At 43.5% G+C, this 12,719-nt stretch overlaps 1 protein-coding gene across 1 annotated transcript in view; it reads left to right on the forward strand.

The window, feature by feature from the left end:
- LOC100395293 (myomegalin) overlaps nucleotides 1-12,719 on the forward strand; it is a 201,819-nt gene that overhangs the window by 40,723 nt on the left and 148,377 nt on the right. Inside the window, 1 exon segment of the mRNA XM_078332881.1 lies at nucleotides 3,729-3,839. Within this exon segment, the coding sequence (XP_078189007.1) occupies nucleotides 3,729-3,839 (111 nt within the window).

The raw sequence follows: 12,719 nt of genomic DNA on the forward strand, positions 1-12,719 counted from the left end.
TCTGTGGAGCAGGGTGGTAGGATGCCAGGGCCAGTAGTGGTAGCGTAATATATACACATAAAACATATATAATAGTATACAGTATATATGCAATATAGTATAATATATATTATATACCTAACACAGCTACAAATACATGTATATACCACCATATACGTTATTAATATATATACTGTCATATAGTATATGTATGGTAAGATTTGCAGACAGATGATATAAATGGAATAAATCAAGAATGATTCAAAGGTTTGGGCCCAAAAAACTGCAAATATTGAGTTGTTACAAATTGAAAAACGGTCTAGTGAGGGAGGAGCAGGTTTGCTGGGGAAGATCTGGAGTTCAGGTTTAGTTACCACAAGTGTGGGATGTCTGAATTCAAGCAGAGATTTCTACCAGAAATTCAGATATAAAGTGCAGCTCAGGGAAGGTTCATGAGCCCACACATGTCAGCGTGCACATATAAACTTAGAAATTTAAGTGAACAAAGCATCACTTTTTTACCTATTCTGGAAGAAGTGTTCTTCCAAAGTAGTTTCTTTGGAACTATTAAAACAAACTTTTCTTATATTATTGGAAATCTGTGATGATAATACAGGTGAGCCAGCCCGTATATAACAAAGCAAAATGTATAATGTTTATGGAACATTACCTATTCATTAATTCCACAAATATTTAGGGAGTGCTTCCTCCATATTATGCAACAGAAATACAAGGACACAAAGCATGACTTGTCAGCTCTCAGAACACTCTTGCTGGGTTGAGGTCATTGCAAACAGGCTGAGCCACACAGTGCGATGAATGTTGCCGGAGAGGTCTCAGGTTGTTATGGAAGCCGTAGGAGTTTAGAAAGACGTATTAGTCATTGGCGTTTTCCTTGGGTAGCTTCGGACTAGTTGGAAAGATCAAACCCGTAAAAAGTCACATAACTCTAAAAGATGTAAATAATCCTTCAAGATGACAAAAGCCACATCATAAGGCAGCAGAGGAACACTTCTTGAATGTTAATAGCTGCCCTTAGATGTTAACATATTAATATTAAGTTCAAAAGAGGAAGAAGTCTTCCAGGCTCAGGTAACAGGAAGGGCTTTGCTTGGGCGGAATTTGGGGACACCCAAGTTAACGGATCTAAGCAAAGAGTTGACTATGTCGAGCTGGATCTCGGCTGAGAAGACTGCTTGGAGATTTGGGGGTTGTTTCAAGGGTGAAAGTATAGCCCTAAAAGTGGATGAAACCTCCACGGAAAAGAAACGAAGAGAAAATAAGTAGAAGGCTAAAGACTTACCATAATTTAAGTACCCACTTTCAGGAGCTGGCAAAAAAACACGGAAAAGGAGCAGAGAGATAGGAGGACCAGGTATCACCGAGGAAATCGGCATACATGTCCAACAGAAATATAGGATGCGTAAGAATACCCTGGATTCATATGCAGTTTTATTTCCTGTAAAACTTGTATGAAATTATCTAAGAAAGGAATCTAAGTAGACAGCCAAAGCATGGTTCAGCACTGATCTAGAGTCTGGCAGCCTGGCTCCCCTTGAGCAAAATGGAGGTGGCAATAACTGGGCTATCCCTTGAAGAGCTTAGCCCAGGAAAGGCCCTTCAAAATCACTAATTTTTGAAGCCATTTCATTTTTTAAGTGAGGACAGTTAGGCCTCTAGAGAAGTGCACTCCTATGGCCACATAGCTTTTTAGTAAGAGAACTGGGAACGGAAAAGGGTATTTTGAGTTTTAACTTTTCTTCACTGTCTCTAACTAAGCCTAACTCTTATTCTAAGAATTCAGATTTAGTGAATATGGTTAAATGAATTTTAAATGTTTAGATGTTTTTTCAAATGATACATATTTTGGCTTAAGTTATCAACTGTGTATGATAAGAAATGTGTTGCCTGTTTTGCCTGTTTATAATCTAAATCTACCTGTGAGAATGCTTTGCTCTAATTAGGCCCCCCCGAGGCCACTTTATCCATTCAAACGTTTTCTACCTTTCATGGCAAAGTGTAAATGCAACTTCTAATGACGCGTTCTCTGCTCACCCCACTAAGAACTGACTGCTCTTTCTGAGGGCTCCCCTGGAGTCGTTTTCCAGACTCAGGCTGAAACTTATTAGTGGGTCGTGAAATCAATCTGGTGGGTCACTTCCAGGAAAAGAAATAGGAAATGTCAGAGTACATCACACAGAATGATGGTAACAATTGCTTTCTGAAACATTTACTTCGGGTAAGAGTGTGTGCATACGTACTAGATTGCAATGTAACATGTAGAAGTTGAAAAACACAGGTTTGGAGGATTATAATGTAAAACGCATATCTTAACTTATCATGACCAGCCGCATGGCCATGTAGCTCTGTGAGGGTTGGGACTTTCTTGATCTTTCCCTCTCTCATGCCCAATGTCCTACCGGGCGGGTACTCAGGAGTTGTTGACTGGAATGCTTATGAAGATTTGAGAAGGAATGTAGGTTGGGGAGGAACCGAGGGCTTGAATTAAGTGTACGTTTTTCAGTTTCCTTTACCTTGGATGTTAGTATTTCGTTTCAACTTAATATTATGCTACCAAGAACCCGTGTTGATATCTGTGCCGTGGCGTGGTCTCCTGTCACCTTCAACGTGATGTGGTATAAATAATACTTCCTGCTCATGTTGCAGCTGTCACTCAAGAATCTTAAATTACTTTAGGAGCAAGATCTGGTGACGAGAGCCTGGCTCTACTTGGCAGGTGCCGGAGTTAAGAACCAGGGACTGCCCGAAATCTTTGGGCTCCAAGATGACGGTCCGTCTCTGTCATCCTCCCACACTCCTTCTGCCTATCCTTCTTCCATGGCGGGAGGATCCCTTCACCCTGCCTCTTTCTGAGCTTTGTAACTGGTGAACAGAGTCTGCCAAGATTCCACTGAGCTAAAAGCTTTGCTCTTTCTTTGCGGGTGGCTATGGTGTGTATTAGGAAGGCTCATGGGAATGAAGGCTATTCATTTAACTGTGTCAGAGTTAGAAAAGCTTGGGGCTGAAGACTGCAAAGGACCTGATGAGAGGTCACTGGAGGCGTCTCTGGTTAGAAGCTCTCTAAGATATGCACGGGATGGAAAAGGGGATATTTGACATGCAGTCACCTCTTTGTGGGCCATTTTATATACATGTGCTCTTCTCTATTGCAACCTTATTTCTCGTTTCTGGCCACACTGGTTTTTGGTCTTATGGTCCAAATCATGCAGGTCGTTTAAATACCCCCTCCCCACCCTTTATTTCCTTCCCTGCTTCACAACCCCGCTGTCACCTTGAATTACTCCCCTTCCCCTTTCCTGGAAGCTCCTGGGGGTCGGTCTCTCTTTTCCGAGAAGCTGTTAACTGCCTACAGTTAGGCCTGGGAGGCTCCAGGAGGGTGACAGCAGAGTCCTGTGTGGAGTCGGGTTACACCACTTGTGTCTGAGTTCACGCAGCATGTTCCTCTGTCAGGGATTCCGCAAATATCTCCCCGAGGTAAAAAAGGAAAGTGCGCCGCGCTCCAGCACCCAGAGCAGCGAGCCCAGTCCCGAGTCCTGGAGAGAGCTGCAGCCATCCGGGCCATGTCGCCGTAGCCCCGGCCTCTGGTTCCGCAGCCTCGGACGCCTCCCAGCAGGCTCGCTCCATGCTGCGGTGCAGCTGCACCGTGTTACTGGGCTGAGGGGGCAATCAGGCACGCTCCTCCCCATGGGTTGCCCATCATGTCTAATGGATATCGCACTCTGTCCCAGCACCTCAATGACCTGAAGAAGGAGAACTTCAGCCTCAAGCTGCGCATCTACTTCCTGGAGGAGCGCATGCAGCAGAAGTATGAGGCCAGCCGGGAGGACATCTACAAGCGGGTGAGTGCGGGGGCCCGCCTCTCTGGGGCAGGGGCAGGGGCAGGGGCAGGGGCTGGGGCAGGGGCAAGGGATGGGGATGGTTTAGCCTTCCAGTCTGTCGCTATTCCGGGATCTTCCTAGCTGGGACTGTGCTAGTCAGCAAAAGAGGTGGGGTTTTGTCCAGCTCTGGTCATCCTAACAACCTGTGACCTTGGACAAGCTCATTTCACCTCTCTGGTGCCTGCTTCCTGCTTTCCTTCTCGGTAAAGAAAGAGGGCTGAAATAAATCAGAGGCTCTCTCAAACTCTGACGTGGAACTGTGCAGAACAATCACCTTGGGAGCTGGTTTAAAATGTAGATTCCATGCCTCATCCTAGGGATTCTGATTTAGTCATGTGGAAGTGTGGGGCTGGGGTGAATATTTGCATTTTGAACATTTACTGATTTATTTTAGAAACGAGTCTTGCCCTGTTGCTCAGGCTGGAGTGCAGTGTCACCATGGCAGCACTGCAGCCTCCAACTCTTTGGCTCAAGTGATCCTTCTGGGTCAGCCTCCCAGGTAGCTGGGACACCAGGCCCAGATAATTAAAAAAAAAAAAAACTGGCAAGGCACTGTGGCTCAACCCCGTAATCCCACCACTTTGGGAGGCCAGAGATGACAGATGGCTTTGGGTCAGGAATTTGAGACCACTGTGGCCAGTACCGTGAAACCCCATCTGTACTAGAAAAAATTAAAAAATTTGCAGGTGTGTTGGTGAGTGCCTGTAGTCCAAGCTACTTGGGAAGCTGAGGCAGGAGAATCTCTTGAACCCAGGAGGCGGAGGTTGCGGTGAGTCGAGATCGTGCCACTGCGCACCAGCCTAGATGACAGAGCAAGACTCTGTCTCAAAAATAAATTGTAAAGAAGGGCAGAAGGGGTGGCACTATGTTGTCCAAGCTGGTCTCAAACTCCTGGCCTTTAGATCCTCACACTTCAGCCTCCCTGGTCATTGGTATTATAGGCATGAGCCACCTAGCCTGGCAAAATATGCTCTTTTTTTTTGGAGACGGAGTCTTGCTCTCTAGCCCAGGCTGGAGTGCAATGGTGTGATCTCAGCTCACTGCAACCTCCGCCTCCTGGGCTCAAGCGATCCTCCTGCCTCAGCCTCCCGAATAGCTGGGACTACAGGCATCCGCCACCATGCCCGGCTAACGTTTTTAAAAATATTTTTAGTAGAGACAGGGTTTCACCATGTTGGCTAGACTGGTCTGGAACTCCTGACCTCAGGTAATCCACCCACCTCAGCCTCCAAAGTGCTGGAATGAAGGCATGAGCCACCGTGCCCAGCCAAAAATATCCTTTTTTTTTTTTTTTTTTTTTTTTGAGACGGAGTTTCGCTCTTATTACCCAGGCTGGAGTGCAATGGCGCAATCTCGGCTCACCGCAACCTCTGCCCCCTGGGTTCAGGCAATTCTCCTGCCTCAGCCTCCTGAGTAGCTGGGATTACAGGCACGCGCCACCGTGCCCAGCTAATTTTTTGTAATTTTTAGTAGAGACGGGGTTTCACCATGTTGACCAGGATGGTCTCGATCTGTTGACCTCGTGATCCACCCGCCTCGGCCTCCCAAAGTGCTGGGATTACAGGCTTGAGCCACCGCGCCCGGCCAAAAATATCCATTTTTAAGACGAGACCTGAGGTGACTCTGAAACAGATCATCACCAGGTCATATCTCTACTAGAGAAAGGCCGCTCCTAGCTCCGGCTTGGTGGGGCAGAGGATGATGCTATGGAGAAAAGGGAAGGGGCTACGGGTGTCTCTGTTCCTTGAGAAGTTCATGTTTGCTTTTGAAGATGACTATGTAGATAAGCGCTTAAGACAGAATCTTAGGCATTTTTAGTCTTCGGAATAGCTTGCCTTAGAATGAAGAAGAGGGTACCTATGCGATAGCAGTTGGCCTAGGCGGAGTGGGAGGGAAAATGGCCATTTCCTTGGACAGAAGGGCTGTCTTGATTGATGGGTCAGTGATTGGGGTGGGGAAGGAAGACCTGCTGGATTGGCTGAGCTGAGGGTGAGATGACATAGCACCTGGGTAAGAGGACATCGGACTGTGGGTTATGAGGACTAAGCCTCCTAGCTGGTCACTACAGTATTGGTTTCCTCAGCCCTCTCTGTGTCTGAACAAGCAGGACCTGAAGTGGCTCAAGTGACCAGGGACTAGTTGCCTCTGACCTTATCGGAAATTCTAAATCTCCAACTGTTTGCCCCAGAGGAGTATACAAATATCATCATTTTCCCTGTGTGCCCTGTACTGTCAAGAGCATGACTGGGCAGCATTGCGGGCTGCTAGATAATATCTTGGATCGGGGAATAGCTGGTGTCTATGAGACCCAAATGATTGTTTGGTAAATTCAATTACTATGTACAGCTAAATCTGGGGGATTGAACCCTACTTCCTGTCTCTCCTGCATTTCCATGTTTTAAATCCAAAATTTTCAGAAGTTCCTCCAGATTCACCTTTCATGTGGCTACATAATGAGTATGACTCATTGGAGCTGCTGGGAGTCAAGAAGGAAGTTGCCAGGTGAGGGCCGGTAACAGAGAGATGGTGAGAGAGGGAGCATGACAGGGAGGATTTGCCTTAGGGTAGGAAGAGTGAACGGATTTGTTCACCGTGCAGAGGGAGCAACTTTCCCCATTAACTGGCAAAGAAGGAAGGGACAATTTCTTAGATAATTTGAGGAAAAGGATTTTTTTTTTTTTTCTGAGACAGAGCCTCGCTCTGCCACCCAGGCTGGAGGGCAGTGGTGTGATCTCCGCTCACTGCAACCTCCTCCTCTGGGGTTCAAGCAATTCTCCTGAGTAGCTGGGATTACAGGCGCCTGCTACCACACCTGGCTAATTGTTGTATTTTTAGTAGAGATGGGGTTTTACCATGTTGGCCAGGCTGGTCTGAAACTCCTGACCTCAGGCAATCCACCTGCATCAGCCTCCCAAAGTGCTGGGATTTTACAGGCATGAGCCACAGAGCTCTGCCAGGGTTTTTCTTAAAGCTTGAATCTCATGGCTGCCTGAATCATTTGGTCTCACTCTCTGCTTCTCCCTAGCTAAAGATCTTTAGGAAACACTTTGAATGGGGTCTGAGAAGGCACCATTTCTCAACTGGAGAAGTGTGATAAATGAGATTATAGGAGCTGCACAAGGTGTGTCGGGGGGGAGTGGAACACAGCATACTGTCACACACAGACAGGACAGCCCTTTTGCTAGACCCCAGTATTGCCATGGATCTCCTACAGGAAGTAGATATGGCCCTGTCTCTATTTAGTCTTATGTGTTAGCAGAGTAGTCAGGCAGCTCGTGCATCATGTGATTTGAGGGATCTCAAACGACTTCTTACCAAATGTCTGTTCAATCTGCCTGTCATATTACTCTTCTCATTTGATGATCGTTATTTGAAAAGCGCTAAAAGCTTGTGTTAACATGTTCTTGTTACTTGGGAAACAGAACACATAAAGCCATTATCAGTCATTCAGAGTTGAAATTAGTGTATCACATTATGTTGTGATGAGGGCAGTTCTGGTTTATTTTACTTTATTTTTGAGATAGGGTCTTATTCTGTTGCCCAGGCTAGAGTGCAGTGGCACTGTCACAACTCACTGCAGCCTTGACCTCCTGGGCTCAAGTGATCCTTCCACCCCAGCCTCCCAATCAGCTGGGACCACAGGTGTGGTGCAGCCACACCTGGCTAATTATATATATACAATTTTTTTCAGAGATTGAAGTCTCACTATGTTGCCCAGGCTAGTCTCAAACTTCTGGGCTCAAGTGATCTTCCTACCTTGGCCTCCCAAAGTGCTGGGATTACAGGCGTGAACCACCATACCTGGCCACAATTCTGTTTTGATGTAAGAACAAGGGGTTAGGAAAACACTGCATTAGGACCTATTGTCTTGAGACTCAACCAGGAGACTTAGGCAAGTTACTTTGTCTCTCTGAGCCTGTTCCAGCCTTTATAGGACTGGCATTGAGAATAATGCTACAGATACTGAGAATTACTTTTTCTGTGAATAAATAGCAGCCATGAAGATGAAATAAGAAAACATATCAAAACACTTTGTAAACTTAATAGCATCATATATATGTATTATATAAATATATAATATATATTATATATTATATTTTATATATATTATATATTTTATATATATTATATATTTTATATAATATATATAATATATTTATATTTTATATTATATATTATATAAAATATATATAATATATATATGACAGGGTAATAGTTATATTTCTGCTAGTAGTTATAGTTATTATAAAACTTAAAAATGGGGATGAGGTTTGACTCTTTATAACCTCACCCTCATAATTCCCACAGACGTGTCTTATGTTCATTCTTGTCATTCATATTGTGCTCCCACAAGATGGGAAGATTAATTAGCAGCAGTGTTGATGAAGAGGCATCATGGGTGATGTGCGCAGCATCACGTGGTGAACGAGGTGTTTCAAAGGAGAATTTAGAGAACTGTTCTGTTACCAAACTCAGTCACAGAAGTTTGACTTTTCTGCTGCTAAGAAACAGAATTTTCTTGATTCTGATTTTTTTTTCTTTAGTGTCAGAGGGACACTTCTTTACAAAAATATAGCAAAAGCATTAAATCAAACCCAACTGAATTAGAATCTGCGAAAACTTGAGTGCTACGTATGCGTGGTTCTTTTTAAGAAAACCAGTACTTGTGAAACATATGTAAAGTCTATTGTGAGTAGTAATTATATTATTGATTTGCATATTTATGCTACTGGGAATTTTTGCTGAGCTATTTGTACTTAAGAGTGAAAAATTACTCAGCGAAAAACGATAAAAGTATTTGGCTTCAGGAAAGGGAAATATGGGCAACTTTGGGAGAAGAAGACTGGAAAATGGGTGCTATCTTTCTCTTTCCAATCGGGAAGTCTTTTTCTAGGTAGTTGATTGAGGAGACTAAACTGGATATAATCCTTACTTGTAAATGGAAGCTACAAGGATTTGAAATTATAAGAGGAGTTGTCAAAGCTAGAGAGTTATGTTAGAAATCTAAGCGTATCAACTTCACAGCAAGTAAATAAAAAAGAGCTCTCTTTTAAGCTGTTCAGAGAATCTTAAGAATCATCCTGGGCATGGATTAATAAAATAGTATTAGTTTATACGTAAAATTTGATTTCTTGAGACTGGCTACTTTTCTGTTGAGTGCTTAAGTGAAGCTATCCTTTAAGCTTCAATTTTTGTCAATTATCAGAGTAATTTTTTTAAAAAGGAAGAGGCTGCTTACTCTCAGTACAGATAAAGTGGGACATATGCCTGTGTGATTAGGCACCGCTACCCCCTCTTGGTAGCAAACATTAATTGTAAGTTCGGTTTTTAGGGAACACAATGTCAAACATAAAAAGCAAGCGAAGGAGAAATCACTGCAGTAACTGACTTTGGAGCAAAATACAGTGAGAAAATGTGTTTGAGTGGTCCACAGCTGAGTATGGCCCACTCCTAGGGAGACTGGCTTGTTCGCATTTCTGGACCGCAGCTGCTGTGGTAAGACATTTTTGGGTGGCAACTTGGCTGACTTCCTCATTGTCGATTGCCTAATCCTGCATCTTCTCATATTAGCCAAGTGTGTCGCCACTGGAATCATGTCTGACCATGGAATTCATGAAATCCACTGCTGTGTGGTAAACACCCGGTCTCCAAACGGCACACAAAACCACCATCCACCGGGTTTAGCCCCCTGACGACTACTTGTTCAACTTGTGTGAATTAAGTTTCCGTTCTAAGAATGAAAATTAAAAACTGACAAGTCAGACCAGACCTGATAGCAAAAGGGTCGGGAGAAATAGAATGTTGTCATCCTTGACCAGACAGGGTCGATGTTTCAATATGGTATCATTGATACTGGAGGTTAAAGTGGATGTGGCCCTTAGATATGAGCTGAGACAGTTGTGTTCTGCTGCTTTGCGACCCTTCAACTGCCTGACCTCTTGGACATTGAAACTTCTTTGGTTTCTCATCTTTGAGATTGGATGATACTTTTCCTGAGCAACTTTTGAGGTCTGTAAACAGCATGCTTCTAGAGCTGTAGTAAACACCCTACTGATTCTACCTGCCTACCACATTGCCATTGTTTTTACTATTCTGTTGGTTAAGAGCTACAAACTGGCGAGACCTGGGGTGAAATCTTGGTTTTTCTACTTACCATTTGTGTTGGGAAAAATACCATAATTTCTCTGAGCTAAAGCAAGTACAGTAGTAACACCTACCTTACAGGATCTGGAGGAAGATTAAATGAGTCTGTTAGCTGAACTCATAGTAAGCCCTCAGTAAGTATTTGCCATTATTGTGACAAATTGAGAGATGGGGAAATTATCCAGATAAGTCTAATTCCTGGAAACATTCACACTGGACTATTTATTTTTATTCCCAATCATTTCTTTTTCCTTCATAGTAGACTTGGGACCATCTGTCCTATTTGTCTCAATTCTCAATGTTTCTTTGCTTGCGTATAAATAACACAATATAATCCAAGTGTCTCTATTGCATCAATTTACCTTTCTCAGATACAAACGTTCATCCAAAGAAAATAGATGAAAAAGGCTGGGTTGGTTAAATTTCTTTTTGGCTCGTTGACTGATTTTCTTTAGTTCCAGCCTGATTTCTTTAGGCTGTGGGCAACATGAGTTACAGTTTACCTGCAGATTTACAGGGAAAGTCAGGAACTCCATCAGGAAGATTGACTTGAACCGAAGGAAGGCGATTAGAGAAGGATGAGTTATCTTGATGAGTTATCAAAATGTTGAGACAAAGGTTTGAACTCTAGGGAAACCTAAATTATTTTTTCTTTTTTTTTTTTGAGACAGAGTCTAGCTCCATAGCCAGGTGCCAGGCTGGAGCGCAGTGGCACAATCTCGGCCCACCTGCAACCTCTGCCTCCCGGGTTCAAGCAATTCTCCTGCCTCAGCCTCCCGAATAGCTGGGACTACAGGCGTGTGCCACCACACCCAACTAATTTTTTGTATTTTTAGTAGAGACGGGGTTTCACCATGTTGGCTAGGTTGGTCTTAATCTCTTGACCTTGTGATCCGCCTTCTTTGGCCTCCCAAAGTGCTGGGATTACAGGCGTGAGCCACCGCGCCCGTCCAGCAACCTAAATTGTTAATCTGCTCTTTCTAGCTACATGATCTTGGCCAAGTTACTTAACTTCTGTGAATCTTTTTTTTTTTGAGACGGAGTTTCGCTCTTGTTACCCAGGCTGGAGTGCAATGGCGCGATCTCGGCTCACCGCAACCTCCGCCTCCTGTGTTCAGGCAATTCTCCTGCCTCAGCCTCCCAAAGTGCTGGGATTACAGGCTTGAACCACCACGCCTGGCCCACTCCTGTGAATCTTGGTTTCCTAAACTAGAGTCATCAATTCCTGCCCTGCTCTTCTCCCCATGTGTAAACATGTTTTAATCTATTAGATGTTAGATAAATAGAAAGGATTGTGATTTCTATCCTGCATACCTGGAGATACATACTAGAGAGCGTGCACCTGCTCAGGTTATTGTCTAAAGTGGCTGTGTGGCTGCTTTGCCAGAATTAATGATTGTATTCTTTTTTTTTTTTTTTTTTTTGAGAGGGAGTCTTGCTCTGTCACCCAGGCCGGAGTGCAGTGGCACAATCTCGGCTCATTGCAACCTCCACCTCCTGAGTTCAAGTGATTCTCCTGACTCAGCCTCTTGAGTAGCTGGGGTTACAGGCACCTACAACCACATGTGGCTAATTTTTGTATTTTTAGTAGAGACAGGGTTTCACCATGTTGGCCAGGCTGGTCTCAAACTCCTGACCTTGTGATCTGCCTGCCTCGGCCTTCCAAAATGCTGGGATTACAGATGTGAGCCACCCCACCTGGCCAGCCAAACTATCTTTAAACGCTTCTCTGGAAGCCTTGTATGAACATGGTCAGTGTGTGTGTGTGTGTCTGTGTCTATGCATACTCTGGGTGCCAATTCTCCATTCTCAGCCTTCTGAGGTTCATGAGGTCATACTTACCTATTTCTTCTTTTGGGGAATGAAAATTGGAAGAAAATAGGGGGAATCTATCTATTAAATATTTATAACCAGTATTTATGATTTTGGTTCATTGTTTTTTAAACTTCACGCTCATCAGGATGGCTACTATACTAAAAATAAAACAACCCAGAAAATAACAAGTATTAGTAAGGATGTGGAGAAATTGAAATGCTTGTGTATTACTAGAAAGAATATAAAATGGTGCAGGTGTTGTGAAAAACAGTACGGAGTTTCTCAAAAAATTAAACATAGACTTACCATATAATCCAGCAATTCCACTCTGGGTATAACCCAAAAGAAATGAAAACAGATACTCAAACAGATATTTGTATTTCTGTGTTCATAGGAGCATTATTTACAGTAGCCAACAGGTGGAAGCAACCCAAGTGTTCATTGACAAATGAATGAATAAACAAAATTATTTCGCCTCAAAAACGTATGAAACTCTGACATGTGCTGTAACATGAGTGTCATGCTAAGTAAAGTCAATCCCCAAAGGACAAATACTTATTATTTCACTTAAATGAAGTACCTAAAGTAGTCAAATACTAAAGACAGAAAGCGGAATGGTGGTTGCCAGGTGTTGGGGGAAGGAGGGAATGGGGAGTTAGTGGCTACAGAGTTTCATTTGGGAAAAAGTTCTGGAGATGGATAGTGATGATGTTTGAACAACTGTGTGAATGTACTTAATGCTGCAGAACTGTACACTTAAAAATAGGTAAAATGGCAGATTTGATGATGCATATTTTACCACACACACAGAAAAGTTTCAGCCTGGCATGTTGGCTCATGTCTGTAATTTCAGCGCTTCAGGAGGCCAAGGTGGGAGGATCA

Source organism: Callithrix jacchus, chromosome 7 (assembly GCF_049354715.1).
Source record: "Callithrix jacchus isolate 240 chromosome 7, calJac240_pri, whole genome shotgun sequence".
NCBI classification, from domain to species: domain Eukaryota; kingdom Metazoa; phylum Chordata; class Mammalia; order Primates; family Cebidae; genus Callithrix; species Callithrix jacchus.